Source organism: Corythoichthys intestinalis, chromosome 11 (assembly GCF_030265065.1).
Source record: "Corythoichthys intestinalis isolate RoL2023-P3 chromosome 11, ASM3026506v1, whole genome shotgun sequence".
Lineage (NCBI taxonomy): Eukaryota > Metazoa > Chordata > Actinopteri > Syngnathiformes > Syngnathidae > Corythoichthys > Corythoichthys intestinalis.
Genome location: NC_080405.1, coordinates 55,738,544 through 55,757,138, shown reverse-complemented (window position 1 = coordinate 55,757,138; position 18,595 = coordinate 55,738,544). Strand labels below are relative to the sequence as shown.

At 34.5% G+C, this 18,595-nt stretch overlaps 1 protein-coding gene across 2 annotated transcripts in view; it reads left to right on the top strand.

Moving 5' to 3' along the window:
- Window positions 1-3,651: 3,651 nt before the first annotated feature.
- LOC130924478 (transcription factor COE3-like) overlaps window positions 3,652-18,595 on the top strand; it is a 97,383-nt gene continuing 82,439 nt past the window's right edge. Inside the window, exon 1 of one of the 2 annotated variants that reach the window (XM_057851087.1) lies at window positions 3,652-4,232. In XM_057851087.1, coding sequence (XP_057707070.1) covers window positions 4,093-4,232 — 140 coding nt within the window. In that variant the 5' untranslated portion in view covers window positions 3,652-4,092. The remainder of the gene's footprint in view (window positions 4,233-18,595) is intronic. The other variant, XM_057851088.1, reaches the window with a different exon arrangement.

Genomic DNA, 18,595 nt, shown 5'->3' with positions numbered 1-18,595 from the left:
AAAAATACCACCCGGAAAAATCTATTTGGCCACATGGCAAAATTCATTTTGCCACATGGTGGAAAAAAAATGCCACATGGCAATATCCATTTTGCCACATGAAAAAAAATACAAATGGCAAAAAAAAAATGCCACTTGACAAAAAATGCCACACGGCAAAATCCATTTTGCCACATGGCAAAAAAATGCCACACGGCAATAAAAAAATGCCACATGGCAAAAAAGAAAAAGCCACCTGCCTACCTGAAAAAATCCATTTTGCCAAATGGCAAAAAAATGCCACAGGGCAAACAAATAAATGCAACATGTCAAAATCCATTTTGCCACATAACAAATAACACTTTTCGTTCTTGGCCCTGCTGAATATTTTACAATCCAATGTTCATTCTAAGCAAATTGGAGCTTGAGGAATTCATCCTGTTGTTCCTCCTTATACCGCTGGAGGGTGCTCGTGTCACAGCAAATCCTTCTTTTCCAATCGACATTCTGCTGAGTTGCCAGGCGCGAACAACTTACTCGTGCCAAGTAGGAATCCGATTTTTATCCAAAATAAACTCTGCTCATGCTTGTACTTTAAATTTTTGTATTGGGAGTGACAAAATGTAACCAATACCTATAAAATAAAAAAAATGTTTGTCAATCTAGCATAATTTAATTTAGAAGTTGATTTTTTATTTGGTGGATTTCAGTATTCATTTAAAATTATTTCCTTTTTTTATTTATCGGTTTTGTTTTTTTTATTAGTTTGATAGGGACTTTTTTCATCCTGCACAAATCAAGTCAGAAGTCAAATATTCCAATTAAAAGATAAAATACCTGCTTTGGCAAAAAGGGGCGTTTCTTGTTGATTATGGGTCACTTCTAGTTTGGGCATTTCTGGATCACTTCCTGTTGATTTTGCCGAACTTCCTGTTAACTTTGGAACCTATACGGACCATTTCCTGTCGATTTTTGATCATGTCGGCTCACTTCTTGTTGATTTTGGGGCATTTCCGGTCACTTCCTGTTGATTTTGGATGACTTTCTGTTCATTTTTAAGTCTTTATGGGTCCCTTCCTGTTGTTACCGAGACTTTGATTTTGGATCACTTACTGTTAAATTTTGGAGCCGATACACGTTATTTCCTATTGATTTTGGATCACTTCCTTTTCATTTTTGAGTCTTTATCAGCCACCTGTTGATTTTGGGTCACTTCCTGTTATTTGTTTGACCTAATGGGTACTTCCTGTTTAATTTTGGTCTTGTCTGGCTCACTTCTTGCTGGTTTTGGGTCATTTCTGGATCACTTCCTGTTGATTTAGTGATTGATTTATTAAGTAATTTAATTTTTTAGCCTATACAGACCATTTCCTGTTAATTTTTGGGCCACTTCCTGTTCAGTTTGGGGCATTTCCTGGTGAATTTGGACCACTTTGTTATTTCTTGGACTTAATGGGTACTTCCTGTTGATTTTTGGTCATGTCTGGCTCACTTCTCAATGGTTTTGGGTAATTTCTACATCACTTCCTGTTGAATTTGGGGCATTTTAGTCACTTGTTGATTCAGGATCTGATTCATATCAGGTCATTTGGGGGGGCGTGGCCTGGTCATATCAGGTCAATTGAGGGCGTGGCCTGGTCATACCCGGTCATTTGGGAACATTTGGGGGGCGTGGCCTGGTCATATCAGGTCAATTGAGGGCATTTGGGGACGTGGCTCGGTCATATCAGGTCATTTGAGGGCATTTGGGGGGCGTGGCCTGGTCATATTCGGTCATTTGGGGACATAGTGGGTCACTTCCTGTTACTTCCGAGACTTTACGTGAACTTCCTGTTGATTTTGGGTCACTTATTCACAGGTCATTTCCTATTGATTTTGGATAAGATGCTTTTGATGTACATGTCATTTCCTGTTTTGGTATTTCTGGGTCACTTCCTATTGAATTTAGGTCACTTCCTGTTTATTTTGGGTCATCTTATTCATGGGTCACTTCCTGTTGATTTTGGGTCACTTCCTGTTGATTTTGGATTCCATCCTTTTGACTTTGGGGCGTTAACATGTCACTTCCTGTTAATTTTTGGCATTTCTGTGTCACTTCCTGTTGAATTTGGGCCACTTCCTATTGATTTCGGGTCAGTTATTCATAGGTCACTTCCTGTTGATTCTGGATCCCATCCTTTTTTACTTTGGGGCGTTTACATGTCACTTCCTGTTGAATTTGGGCCACTTCCTGTTTATTTTTGGTCATCTTAATCACGGGTCACTTCCTGTTGATTTTGGATCCCATCCTTTTGACTTTGGTGTGTTTACATGTCACTTCCTGTTAGGTTTTGGCATTTCTGGGTAACTTCCTGTTGAATTTGGGTCACTTCCTGTTGATTTTGGGTCACCTATTTACAGGTCACTTCCTGTTGATTTTGGGTCACTTATTTACAGGTCACTTCCTGATAAGGTGTGGCATTTCTGGGTCACTTCCATTTGATTTTGGGTCACATATTCACAGGTCACTTCCTGTTGATTTTGGATGCCATTCTTTTGATTTTGAGGCATTTACATGTCACGTCTTGATAAGTTTTGGCATTTGTGGGTCACTTCCTGTTGATTTTGGATCCCATCCTTTTGACTTGTGGGCGTTGACATGTCACTTCCTGTTCAGTTTTTGCATTTGTGGGTCACTTCCTGTTGATTTTGGATCACTTATTTATGGGTCACTTCCTGATGATTTTGGATCCCATCGTTTAGACTAGGGGCGTTTACATGTCACTTCCTAATAAGTTTTGGCATTTGTGAGTCACTTCCTGTTGAGTTTTGGTCACTTCCTGTTGATTTTGGATCCCATCCTTTTGACTTTTGGGCGTTGACATGTCACTTCCTGTTAAGTTTTTGCATTTGTGGGTCACTTCCTGTTGGTTTTGGGTCACTTATTCATGGGTCACTTCCTGTTGATTTTGGGGCGTTTACATGTCACTTCCTGTTAATTTTTGGCATTTCTGGATCACTTCCTTGTTGATTTTGGGTCACTTCCTGTTGATTTTATGTATATACCATTAGAAATGAATAGAGGCATTGAAAATGCGTGGGGAGTTTTTTTTTTTTTTTTTTTTTTGCGAAATCATACGTTTTTGCCAAGAAATGACTGAAAAATTTTGGTTGCCTTGATTTCGGGAATTTTTTTTGATGTGTGAAATTGGAACTGGGGCACAAGTAGCATTTTGAAAATTAGGAATCTTGTTGGGCCGTTTTTGACGGAATCTTGAACGGTAGGTAAGAGCGAGTAACAGAACGGTAAGAGCCTGTATTACATGAATTTTGGGGAACATTGAATCAGTCATATTACATTGGTATGAAAAATTGATTAAGTATTACTTATTTTTCCCCCTTCTGTCATTGTTTGCATACTATCCTCATCAAAATATGAAAAAAACTAAATGTTTGGGTTAAAGCAGACACTGTTTTTTTCATCTGTGTGATTTTGACAAAGATCAGATCACATAGTGATTTTATGCAGAAATGTGAGAAATTTTAAAAGGTTCAGATACTTTTTCATACCACTCTATATGAACAAAATATGGAATAAATTTATAGGAATTTAAATTAGCGAATTGGATGTCAATGAGCTCCAAAAAGTCATGTTTGGAAAGCTGACAATGTCAATGAAAGGTTTGAAAATGTCATCTGATTTTTTTCCTTTTTCCCCCCCCCCACACACGCACAGCGGCCAGAACGGATGACGCTGCCGTGGCGGTCGGCCAATGGGAGCGCGGCGGACGGGCGGCCACGCCCTCCGGGGGTCCCGCGGGAGATCCGAAGGAAGGAGGAGAAGGGGCCCTCCTGCGGGACGCCGTAAAGAGCGCGGCCGTCCTTTCCCCTCTCCTCTCTCCCTCACATCGGCGAGCTCCTTTTGAAGGCGAGCGCGCTTCCATCAAAGGCGCTTTCCGCGTCTCGTGGCACTTTTCGCTCCGCCGGCTCCCGGCTCCCGTCCCGTCACGCCCCCTCGGGACGTACCCCGCCCCGGTCCTCCCGAGTTCCGTGCTCCGAGGGGGGGGCGAAGAAGGATCGCGCCTTCAGGACCCCGGCCTCGCCGGGCCGGTCCCCGGTCCGGATTAACGCGTGATGTTCTCCATCCAGGACGGGCTCCCGCGGGGGGCGCTGGGCGTCAGCATGAAGGAGGAGCCGCTCCCCACCGGCATGACCCCCGTACGCTCCTGGATGGCCGGCCAGGGCATCCTGGATGCCAACGCCGCCGCTCAAAGGTGGGTGGCTCCCTTTCCTCCGGTCGTTCCTCCGTCACGCGAGGCAACAATTTCAAACTCTTCAATTGCCTCTTTTCAACTCTTTCAAAAATGCTTTTGATTTGTGTAAAGGCATGACCAAAAGCCAGTTTCTACTGGATTGAAAAAAAAGATTTTCTCCGTCCGCTCAACTTTATCATTATTATACTACTTACAAATTAATATTATACTGCTTCTACACTGTACAGTGTGTACAGTGCGATTACTATATATATCTATATACAGTTATTATACTACCTACTTAGACTAATTACAAGTTAACGTTATAATACTACTGGACTATAATATTCTACTACCACTAATCACTATATGTTTGTATGTATATATAATGATTATACTAACTTATACTACTTACAAGTTATTATTATACTACTACTATACTATTATACCAGTATTTAACTACTAGTACTATCATCTACTATATATGTGTATAGTATATACAATTGTTATACAAAGTTATTCTACTAACAAGTTCGTATTGCTACTATTATACATAAACTGTGTGAGTGTCTATAGTATATTATACTGTATACAATTATTATACTACTTACAAGTTAATATACTACTATACAATTGTATGATTAACATTTCTGCTATATATATATTTGTATATATATATATATATGCATACAGTATATACAATTATACTACTTATATCTGTGTGTGTGTATATAGTATATTGTATACAATTATTATTATACTACTTACAAGTTAATATACTACTACTATACAATTATACGATGACTACAATTTTTACTATATATGAATATACAGTATGTATCTATATAGTTTATATGGTTATTATACTAGTAATTCTATATGTGTGTATATAATTATACAATATATATATATAATATACTACTTACAAGTTAATATTATACTACTACTTAAAAAATTACTTGATGACTAACATTTTTACTAATATATATATGTATATATGTAGATAGTATATGCAATTGTTATTATACAACAAATATATACTATAGGTGTGTGTATATAGTATGTTATACTGTATATACAGTTATTATACTAATTCTATATGTGTGTGCATATAGTATATTATACTGTAGACAATTATTATTGTACTACTTAGAAGTTTATATTATACTAATACTTAAAAAATTACTTGATGACTACCATTTTTACTAATATATGTATAGATATAGTATATACAATTGTTATTATACAACTATTATCTACTATGTGTGTGTGTATAGTATATTATACTGTATACATACTAATACACGATACAATTATACGATGACCACCATTTATGTATATATACATATATACATATGTGTGTATAGCATATACAATTATTATACTACTTATAATATTTACAATACTATTTACAAGTTACTTATTTACAAGTAATATTATACTAGTACTATACTATACAATTATACTACAACTACTATTTTTTACAATATATGTGTGTATCATATATACAGTTATACTACTTATAAGTTAATATTATACTAGTACTATACTATTATGCAACTACTACAATCATATACAGTACTATATATATGTGTGTATATAGTATACTGTATACAATTGTTATTATACTACTTACAAGGTAATATTATACTACTAGTATACTATACAATTATACAATGACTACCATTTTTACAATATGCATGTGTTTATAACATATACAGTTATACTATTTATACTATTTACAAGTTAATATTATAGTTCTACCATACTATACAATTATACTATGACTCCTACTGTTTTTAATATATATATATATATATATGTATGTGTATATCATAAATTATATACAATTATCATTATAATACTAAGTTGATATTCTATGACTACTACACTATTATATATATAAGTGTGTGTATATACAGTAGTATATACCATTTTTATTATAGTAATTCTACTTGCAAGTTAATATTATAGTAGAACTGTACTATATACTTTATATATGTATATGTGTGTATATATATTGTATATTATATACAATTACTGTATTATAATACTCATACTACTTACAAGTTAATATTATAGTACTGCTGTACAGTACTAGACTATTATACTACTACTATTATATGCTATATATACACAGGAGTTGGACAAAATAATGAAAACACCTCACATTTTGGCATCATAATCATTCAACATCTTTGTTAAAGAATGGCATGAGGAACATTCTAATGAAGTGTGGAGACCTCTACATTATGGAGCATTTGTATTCAGTTTTAGAGATTCAATTCCACCGCCATCGTCTCAAAACGAGTTCTAACTGAAGAATGGCTTCAAATTCACAAGTTATATGAATCAGTACCCCGGAGAATTGAGGCTGTCATTGCCGCAAAAGGTGGACCTACATCGTAATCGTTTTTGTTGAACGTATCAACCCATCGCAAGTTATGAAAATACAATTGAAAAAATGTGCATATCAATCACGTTCCGCATCGAAAAATAGGAATTTCGGCGGATGACAAAAAAACGCATCGGCTGAACCGATACTAAAAATGAAAACTGAGGAAATGTTTGCGTCAGTTATGTTTATCATGTTTGAAATATAATCGAAAACATAAATATATTATGAGCGGTTTTATTGACTTTGTGGTTCATATGTGTACGTCAGACTTGTTCTCAATCATAATTACTATTACTTGTAATTGTTCATCTTTATTTGTATATATTTTGTAAGCGTGATTAAAATGAGAAATACATAAAATGTTCACAAAAAGAGAATGTGGAAAAACAGAAATACACTGTTTGTGGCTCTCAATAACACTTAAAATTTGATTTAAAAAAAATAATCATTCATAGAATTGTTTCAACATGACAAGGTATAAAAAGTAAAATTGGAAAAAACTAAGAAAATGATTGTTTGTTGCCATTTTTAATGTTCAGAAGGGAGTAAGAAGTACAAAAACGTATCAAGTACTACTCCCTATATTATGTTAAAATTATTATTCATTTTCAATAATGTATCTTAACGTATGCATAAATCATGAAAAAACAACTCATAAATCACATATAACCTCTGATATAATGATATGTATTATAAAATATTATTTGTATGCTTTTAATGACTAAATAAAGGATACATTGATAAAATGTTAATGAATTAAAATGACTAAAAACAAATAGGGCTCTAAAAAAAAAACTCATAGTATTTCACATTGTCTGCCATTGACAACAATAGACGTCCAATTTATATAAACTGTGAGGATTGGCTGTGCTGTTGATGGCGCTAGATGTCCAGTCCAGGAACGTTCATTCGCCCCCTCCCAGTCTAAATGGACTGGACGACGAGCAGTGAATTAAAACGGACGCCACAAAAAGGCTTCATTTCTCCGTGAATGAATTGGAACGACGTCATTTGGAATGTAAGAATTGAGACAAATTGTGATGCTCAGAAATTTTATGCGCATCATGTTGGAAGCACACGCAATTGACGCGGCGTGCAAGGGGAGCGCTTCGCCATGGTCACCTTTGCCAAGAAATGGAAAGTCCTTTCAAAATAAGAAAGCTGGCTAATTATTTGCAGACATTAGCAAATGAACCCACGAGTCGTTTGCCAAATCCTTGTCATTTCAGACTGTCAACAGGAAATCCATGTTTGTTTGTTTTTTGTTTTTTTTTTTCAACATAAGACATGGCAGAGGCTGCTGTTTTTTTTTTTCTTTCCATTTTTCAAATTAAGACTTTGGAGGCATTAGTTGTTGGGTTTTTTTTCTTTCCCCAAAATAGGGCATTTGGCGGCATTGGTTTATTTTCAAAATAAGACATTTGATGGCATCTGCTGTTTTTTTTTTTCTTTTAAAATAAGGCATTTGGCAGCATCTCCTGTTGTAGGTTTTTCAAAATAAGACATTTGGTGGCAGCTGCTGTTTTTTTTTTTTTTTTTTTTTTTTTTTTTCCAAAATTGACATTGGAGGCATTAGTTTTTTCTTTCAAAATAAGACATTTGGCAGCATCGGCGTTTGTTGTTGTTGTTTTTTTTCCCCCAAAATAAGGCATTTGGCTGCGTCTGCTGTTGTGGGTTTTTCAAAATAAGACATTTGGTGGCGGCTGTTTTTTTTTTTTTTTTTCCCCCCCAAAAAAAAGACATTGGACGCATCTTTTTTTTTTCAAAATAAGACATTTGGTGGCAGTTGCTGTTTTTTTTTTTTTTTTCTTTCCAAAATAAGGCATTTGGCGGCATTTGCTGTTGTACGTTTTTCAAAATAAGACATTTGGTGGGATCAGTTTATTTTCAAAATAAGACAATTGGTGGCATCTGCTGTTTTTTGTTTTTGTTTTGTTTTTTTCAAAATAAGGCTTTTGGCGGCATTTGCTGTTGTGGGTTTTTCAAAATAAGACATTTGGTGGTGGCTGCTTTTTTTTTGACATTTGGTGACATCATTTTTTTTTTTCAAAAATAAGGTATTTGGTGGTATCTGCTGTTGTGGGTTTTTCAAAATAACACTTGGTGGTATCTTTTTTTTTTTTTTTTCTCCCAAAATAAGGCATTTGGCGGCATCTGCTGTTGTGGGTTTTTCAAAATAAGACATTTGGTGGCGGCTGCTGTTGTGGGTTTCTCAAAATAAGACACATCTTTTTTTAATTTTTTTATTTTTTATTTGCCAAAATAAGACATTTCACGGCATCATTTTATTTTCAAAATAGGACATTTAGCAGCATGTTTAAAAAAAAATTTTTTTTTTAAAATATCTTTTCAAAATAAGGCGTTTGGCGACTTCTGCTGTTGTGGGTTTTTTGAAATAAAACACTTGGCGGCATCAGTTTATTTTCAAAATAAGACATTTGGTGGCGGCTTTTTTTTTATTTTTTTTTTTTAATTAAGACATTGGAGGCATTTTTTTTTTCTCAAAATAAGACATTTGGCGACGGCTACTGATTTTATTTTTTTTTTTGGGGGGGGGACATTTTAGTGGCATCAGTTTTTTTTTTTTTCCAAAATAAGGCATTTGGTGGCATTTGCTGTATTTGTGTTTTTTTTTTTTTTTTTTCAAAATAAGACTTTTAACAGCATCAGTTTATTTTCAAAATAAGACATTTGGTGGCGGCTTTTTTTTTTTTTTTTTTTTTTTTTTTTTTTCAAATTAAGACATTGGAGGCATTTTTTTTTTCTCAAAATAAGACATTTGGCGACGGCTACTGATTTTTTTTTGGGGGGGGGGGGGACATTTTAGTGGCATCAGTTTTTTTTTTTTTCCAAAATAAGGCATTTGGTGGCATTTGCTGTATTTTTTTTTTTTTTCTCAAAATAAGACTTTTAACAGCATCAGTTTATTTTCAAAATAAGACATTTGGTGACATCTGTTTTTTATTTTCCCCAAAAATAGGGCATTTGGTGACATTTGTTTTTTCAAAATAAGACATTTGGTGGTGGCTGTGTTTTTAAAAAACAAACAAACTTTTTTTCCCCCAAAAATAAGACATTTGGTGGCATCTGCTGGTTTGGTTTTTTCAAAATAGGACATTTCACGGCATCGGTTTATTTTCAAAGTAAGACATTTGCCGGCATCTGCTGTTACTTTGGAAAGAAGATTCAAGTTATGGAAAATTTTAATATTTAAACTCACAATTTCCTCTCCACGGGAAATTATGTTTTTCAAAAAAGACAGGAACCAAAAAATAAAAAATCCAAAATTTAAATCTTGCAATTTCATACCATCAACAGGAAATGCTCGTGTTTTTCAAAGGAAGACATTTGGCAGCGTCAAGAAAATGAATGATTAAAAACAATCAATATCGTTGAAGTTCATTCACTGCGAACCCTCCCGATTCAAACGGATCGGACGTATAGTGTCGCCAATGGTAGCCAATGAGTTAATGAAGCGTGTGATCCCTAATTAAGACACGCCCCTCGCTAGAGTGGCCGCGGTCATGCTGCAATTAACATCTAATGACTCTTTGGACTACACGCCGTTTTGCACACACACACACACACTTACACGCAACCCCTCGTGCATGTGTGTGTGTGAGATCTCTCTCATTGTGTATTTGATTCATTTGTCGTTCATTTGCATGCGTGTTTTCCGGAAATTTATCAATGAAACAAATTCCTATATGCTGAAGTGTGTTTTAATCCATATTTGATAGTCACGATTTTATTCACAATTTTCAAAATGAAGAAGAAATGGACTAGTTTGCAGTCATAAATCAATAACTATTTTGAGGAGGGTTATATATTGTAATGATTAGGGGTGCACGATATCCATTTTTTGATACCGATATCGATAACTTCCTGCTCCTCAAGGCCGATACCGATACGATAACCGATAATATATAATTTTTCAATGTATATTTTTGAACACCTGTAGGTCAAAAATACTAGTAGTTGGTTCAGCTTAGATTTGCCTTTGACCGAACCAGAATTTTCATGATGACATGAACATTATTATAATGTTATCGGTTGGGTTGTTCCGATCATGTTTTTTTGCTCCCGATCGTTTTAGTTTGAGTATCTGCCGATCCCGATATTTCCCGATCCGATTGCTTTTTTTTTTGCTCCCGATTCAATTCCAATCATTCCCGATCATTTTTCCCGATCATATACATTTTGGCAATGCATTAAGAAAAAAATGAATAAAACTCGGACGAATATATACATTTTTTATTATGACAATAAATCCTCAAGATGGCATTTACATTATTAATTCTTTCTGTGAGAGGGATCCATGGATAGAAAGACTTGTAATTCTTAAAGGATAAATGTGACTTTGTATATTGTGACTAAATATAGCCATCTATTGTATTTGTTGAACTTTCAGTAAATGATACTGTAGCCATTTAACCAGGGCTGCAGCTATCGAATATTTTAGTAATGGAGTAATCGACTGAAAATTCTATCGATTAATCGAGTAATCGGATAAAACAAATATGTTTTTAGGTGAAGAGCAATTATAAATATACATGAGAAAACAAGACATTTCATCTAATCTTGAACCATTTTCAGTCAATCAATGTCTTTATTTTCGATGTATATTGTTAAAAACAGCCAACAATTGCATCTCAGATTAACTAGAATTAAAAAAAAAGACAAATTCACTGCTTTCACTCAAAAAACCTTTAGATCTTATTTAAAAAAAAAAAAAAAAATATATATATATATATATATATATATATATATATATATATACCTAAAAATGCCATTACGCTTGATAACACACATCACTTAAAGAGCATATGACACGAGAAAAAAAGTCTTAAATGGAATTATTATGTGAATTAGAATCATATTTTGAGACGATTCGACTATATACAACAATTTAGCAAAGCACAGATGACGAGAAATTAGTCTTTTAATCTGCCGGTTAGCCACGCCTACCATTATAGGGCTTTAGCATCCCCAACAGGTGGATGACGTCAGCAGTAGACTTGGCTCATCGACTTTACTATTCAGCCCATTGAGGGGAAATTATTCAGAACGAGGAAAACGCGACAAAGAGAGCCGCAAAATGTCATTGTTTCAGTCTCTCTACTCCAATATTTTTACAGGGATATTCTTTTTACCCAAGTATTTTTCCCCAATAGCTATATAAATGGCTTGAGAAGGACCAGTCAGCCCGTTGAGGGGGAACTATTCACAACGAGGAAAACGCGACGAAGAGAGCGGCAAAATGTCATTGTTTCTGTCTCTTTACTTCAATATTTTTACAGGATACTCTTTTTATCCAAGTATTTTCCCCAATTGCTAAATAAATGGCATGGTCATGACAAATAACAGTCTTGTGCTGAATGGAATATGAAATAATAAAAATGCATTTATTCAGGACGACATGGCAAAATTACTCCATAATGGTCAAAACTGTCGACTTCACCTTTACTGTTGCACCTCCCGAACGATATTTTATGACACCTAAATCGGACATATGTCATTTTCCTTCCCCGGCTTCGGAGAATGTAAACAAACCAGAAGGCGTGACAGCTAGCCGACATGCTAACCCGAACCGAGTGATGTTTCAAAGTCTTCAAAGCGGAAAATCACACATAGCTATCCTGGATTATTTGACATGACGACCCGGTTGTCGAATGTCTTAGCGGATCGGCAAACCGCCCGGCGGAGAGCAATTTACAGTTCGTTCCCCGGAGGAGGGTGGCTGGAGTTGTTGTGCAGCTAACGTGCTGCTGCTAATGCATTAGGAGAGCTTTTTACATGCCTATCAATGATCAAACGTAAGTAGTCCTTCATTTAAAGGAAGTTTGTAGTGTTTACTTTGTAATCGCTGTATTCGTATTTGACATAATACAAAACAAGATGTTTACTCACTTCCTCGTAAGTCCAATGGTCCCACAGTAAATATCCACGGTGAATGGGAAGCTTTTGAAACTCCAAAAAGGCGCATACGCCTCTCCCTCATACAGAATGATTTTTCTGCAGCCGTTTGGCTGGCGTGATGCGAAAAATAAACGTATTAATCCGCAAAATCAGCTGAATCCTTCATCCTCATACACAACAGTACACTGTTGCGTGAAGAGGACGTCTTCTACCGTACACGTCACAGCGCCCTCCTCCTCAATGCGAGACCGAAGCCGGAAGTCACTCATTTTCCTGGCGCGGGATTCAAAAAACTAAATAAATATAGCGATCGCTTCCACACACATCCAAGCGGTCCATATCATTCAGGAGCATAAAATACCGCGTGTATTATGAAATAAACATGCTTTTTCGTGTCACAGGCACTTTAAAAGTTAGGATTTTTTCCCACGTGTTTCAATTGAATTTCTATTTGTGTCAAGCCATTTTTAAGTTCTAGTTAAGTTTTGCGCTACTCTAAACTGTAAGAAGTCCTGATAGGATTTTGTGTTTTTGCAGTGTTCAAAATAAATGTATGATACAGGCTGTATTAGAGCACATTAGGGACTAGTGCTACTTGGTGTTTTATCCAGCAGTGACTACTAAGCTAAAATTGATAGTTAGCATTATTGAGTTTTTATTTTACACCCTCATCACTCCACAAAGCTATGTTATGTTAAAGCCTGTATGTAAGACACGTTAGCCACGCATCGAAAGTGGTCATAATTAATAGAAACCTAGCCCTCCGCAGGGCTAACGTTAATCTTATTTACTAGCGTTTAGCGCTCTTTATTAGCGCTTAGCGCTCTACTGCTTTAAGATGGCGGCTGTTTATTAACGCTGCCCAGACGCGGCCGAGTCTGTCATTTCGCATCTAGTTCAACATACATGGGATCTCTATGAGACTCATCAGATGCTACCTGCTACCAACTTAACATCATGCGGGCTAGTTTTTAGCAACGTCGACGTAGTTTGGAGCGGCTGTCGGCTGCGGAAATGTTTTTTAATATTGTTTTATTGCTTCTTCCTCTACGCACGTGACGCCAGCGCGTTGTCCCGCATTAAAAGTAGTCCGAGCGAAACGTTATGCTTAGAGCTGTCAAAATAAACGATTACTCGAGGTGAATAAAATTACTCGGATCAGTTTTTAAACTCGAGTTACTCGAGTTGCTCGAGTATTCGTTTCAGCTCTACATTTAACTGTTCTACCCAAGTGCATGATGGGAAGTGCAACCATGACAGTGCGTAGTCGCACCAATTGATATATCTTCTCTGCATTGGGAAATAACATAGGGTGTTAAGGATAAGATCAACCACTATCGTTCTTCCCCACATTGCTTCCCACAATATTTCTAATTGTTGAGAGAGGGATTTTAAGGCTTTAGCCAATTAAAAAGAGGCTCCAAAGACTGCCAAAATTCTCTCTACTCATTTTACGCTGCCTGTTAGCTCTATGTATAGGTAAAATGGCGCCATTATAGATTGAACGGGTTCGTGCAGCGCATGCGTTAATTGCATTAAATATTTTAACGTGATTAATTTTTTAAAAAAATTATTACCGCCGTTTACGCGATAAATTTGATAGCCCTACTTTAAGCCAAAACTAAAGACTCTGGATGAATGTAAGACATTTTGTCTGTAACGTTAAAAACAATTAGAAAAGAATTTAATTAAAAAATATTAGAGCTGTCGAACGATTAAAATTTTTAATCGAGTTAATTACAGCTTAAAAATTAATTAATCGTAATTAATCGCAATTCAAACCATCTATAAAATATGCCATATTTTTCTGTAAATCATATATATATTCTGTAAAATAAATTGTTGGAATGGAAAGATAAGACACAAGATGGATATATACATTCAACATACGGTACATAAGGACTGTAGTGGGCATTTCAATCTACTGTCATTTAAATCTGTCTATGCTGTCCTCACTCCGAAGCGTCTACTTTTTCCAAAGCTAGACAGCTAGTGAACGACGCCTTAATAATTAGACTTCTTCCTTTTTCATCTGATTTATTAATAAAATGGCCTCAAACCATTGTCCTCTTTAGACAGTCGTAAAACTACAAAATAAAAGTACACAAGCATTGCATTAGCAACAACGTTAGCTTAGCACGCTATACAGGTTCACTAAACATAAACAAAAAGCGTCTCATACAAAAAATAGAACATTTCGCTTACTAACATAATATGTACATTCTTTACAACAACCAGACTTACGGACAAATCTTGTCCAAGGATCATATAAGCACAACATTATCAGCCCGAGACGTTGTGCAGCCATAATGAACTGGCAAGAAAACAATAAACCATGTCGCAAAGCGACCACAAGAGTTCGCTGTTGGACAGCACAAAAAGCCTTGCTGTAAAACTTACCAAAAGGCAGAATACTGTCTGAGTGGGACATGTGCGTTAATTGCGTCAAATATTTTAACGTGATTAATTTAAAAAATTAATTACCGCGCGTTAACGCGATAATTTTGACAGCCCTAAAAAAAATATATATATATATTAAAAAAAGGCATGTCCGATATTTTTTTTTCCCGATTCCGATACTTTCAAAATGTCGTGATCGGACCCGATTGATCGGCATCCCAATCGATCGCGACATCTTTAGTTATTGGATTAATTGGGATGACGTCATAATTCCTATTATCGGGCCGATAATTATCGTGCACCTCTAATAATGATAATTTTAAATATGGGAGATTTCATTTTTAGGCTGTAATTTGTGTGTGTGTATTGTCACAAAACTAAAATTCTCAACTCGACACTCCGTTAAATACTCTCGTTTGATACTGCATAACTAACAGGAAATATCTAGCATTTTTCAAAATAAGGCCTGAAATGATGAAATAGGAATTCAGATAATGACGAAACTAATTTAAAATCACTGCAATTTCAAACAGTCACGGGGAAATCGTGTTTTTCAAAATAAGACATTCGCCAGCATTTGTGCGTTTGAAAATGAAGCAAAATTCATTTAAAAAAAGAATAAATAGAAAATTTAAATCCTTGCAATTTCATACCATCAACGGGAAATGCTCATGTTTTTCAAAGTAAGACATTGGGCAGCATCTGTTTTTATTTTGGAAGGAAACGAAATAAAAATCATGACTAACTCATTCACTCCCAGCCATTTTCACCGGAGCCAGGCTATTCGCTCCCGGCCGTTTTACTGGATTTTGACTGATTTTGCAAGGCCCACAGAAAATTCTGTTCTATTGCTATATAAACATGGAACCCATCAAAAAAAAGATTAGACTCTTTTCTTTCAGCAGAAAAAAAGTTAGTTCATATCTTTTTACATTCTTTAGAAATCAGCATTAGAAAATAGCTTAGTTTTAGCAATTTTCCAATTTCTGATGAAAAACAGAGAAATTGAGCTTTTTTGTAAAAGCATACATTTCAAACTTTGGCTTTAACACAGCTATTTTTTTTTTTTTTGCTTTTGTGACATCCCAAACATCTGAATGTTTTTCTTCTACAAAATAACATACACAACAAGACAAATAGAGCTTTTAAGCAAAGTAACAATTTATTTACACATAACTAAACTATTTAACTGTTGAACTATTTGCGCACATAACAACGGGGAAGGCTCTCTGATCGGTCTCACTTTTTTCATCATCTTCATCGTTGGTTTCAACCTCGGGCTAAGGAGTAACCCAATGTGAGCTCCGCAGAACGCGTGTGGAACCTGACGCTCTTGTGGACTTCACCGTCTGTCTCATCAAGATATTTTTTTCAATCCTTCTTTGACGATGGTTTTGTTTTCTTTTCAAAACACTCCAGTGTCATTTGCCTTTTTTCCCCCCCTGATCGTTCTTCACATTTTTCTCAAATTCTCACGCGTCTTCACAAGAATCCTCCAACTTGCGTTTCCTGACTATTTTTCTTCACTTCCTTTCTTGGCTCGAGATGAGTTCTTACCAAATGTGCTTCTGACCTCCAGTGGCCAGTTTCATTGCTTTAAAATGGGTTTTGAGCTTTGTGCATTGTATCTTAGATACATAGGAACCTATTGATGTCTCTTGTTAAAAAAACAAAAACGTTTTTGGGATACTGAAGCAATTAAAAATAGAACGTATTCATACGTTTTTGGGGAGCAAATGAGTTAAAAAAACAAAACAAAACAAAGAAAACGGAATTTTACACCATCAAGAGGAAATTGTGTTTTTCGAAATAAGATATTTGCCTTTATTTGCTATTATCTTGGAAAGGAACAAAAAAAATTAAGTCAATGATTAAATAAAAAATACATAGAAAATTTAAATTCTTGCAATTTCATACCATCAACAGGAAATGCCGATGTTTTTCAAAGTAAGACATTTTGGCAACATTTTTTTTTTTATTTTGGAAGGAAACAAAATTAAAAAATCATGATTAAAAAACAAACAAACAAAATAACACTCAGAATTTTACACCATCAAGAGGAAATTGTGTTTTTCAAAATAAGGTATTTGCCTTTATTTGCTATTATCTTGGAAAGGAACAACAAAAAAATTAAAGTCAATGATTAAATTAAAAAAATATATATATAGAAAATTTAAATTCTTGCAATTTCATATCGTCAACAGGAAATGCACATGTTTTTCCAAAGTAGGACATTTGGCAGCATCTGTTTTTATTTTGGAAGGAAACAAAAATCATGACAAAAAAAACAATCGAAATTTCACACTGTCAAGAGGACATTTTGTTTTTCAAAATAAGATATTTGCCTTTATTTTTTTATATTATTTTGGAAAGGAACTTTTTTTTTTTATTAAAGCAGTGATCAAAAAGAATACATACAATTTTTTTTATTCTTGCAATTTCATAACATCAACAGGAAATGCTCGTATTTTTCAAAGTAAGACATTTTGGCAACATCTGTTTTTATTTTGGAAGGAAACAAAATAAAAATCATGATTAAAAAAACAAACAAAAAAAAACACTCAGAATTTTACACCATCGAGAGGAAATTGTGTTTTTCAAAATAAGATATTTGCCTTTATTTGCTATTATCTTGGAAAGGAACAACAAAAAAAATTAAAGTCAATGATTAAATAAAAAATAAATCGAAAATTTTAATTCTTGCAATTTCATGGCATCAACAGGAAATGCCGAGGTTTTTCAAAATAAGACATTTGGCAGCATTTGTTTTTATTTTGGAAGGAAACAAAAATCATGACAAAAAAACACTCGAAATTTCACAGTCAAGAGGACATTTTGTTTTTCAAAATAAGATATTTGCCTTTATTTTTTTATATTATTTTGGAAAGGAACAATTTATTTATTTATTTATTTTATTAAAGCAGTGATAAATCAGAATACAAAATTTAAATCCTTGTAATTTCATACCATCAACAGGAAAGGCCCATGTTTTTCAAAGTAAGACATTTGCCAGCATCTGTTTTTATTTTGGAAGCAAACAAAAATCATGACAAAAATACACTCGAAATTTCACACCGTCAAGAGTAAATTTTGTTTTTCAAAATAAGATATTTGCCTTTATTTTTTTTAGATTATTTTGGAAAGGAACAAAAAAAATTTTAAAGCAATGATAAATAAGAATAAATGAAGCAAAATTAATTTAAAAAAAAGAATAAATAGAAAATTTAAATCCTTGCAATTTCATACCATCAACAGGAAATGCTCATGTTTTTCAAAGTAAGACATTTGGCAGCATCTGTTATTATTTTGGAAGGAAACAAAAATTATGACAAAAAAAAAAAAAAAACACTCAAAATTTCACACTGTCAAGAGGAAATTTTGTTTTTCAAAATAAAATATTTGCCTTTGTTTTTTTTATATTATTTTGGAAAGGAACAAAAAAAAATTAAAGCAGTGATAAATCAGAATACTAAATTTAAATCCTTGTAATTTCTTACCATCAACAGGAAATGCTCATGTTTTTCACAGTAAGACATTTGGCAGCATCTGTTTTTATTTTGGAAAGAAACAAAAAAATAATCATAACTAAAAAAAAACAACTCAAAATTTCACACCGTCAAAAGGAAATTTTGTTTTTCAAAATAAGATATTTGGCTTTATTTTCTAT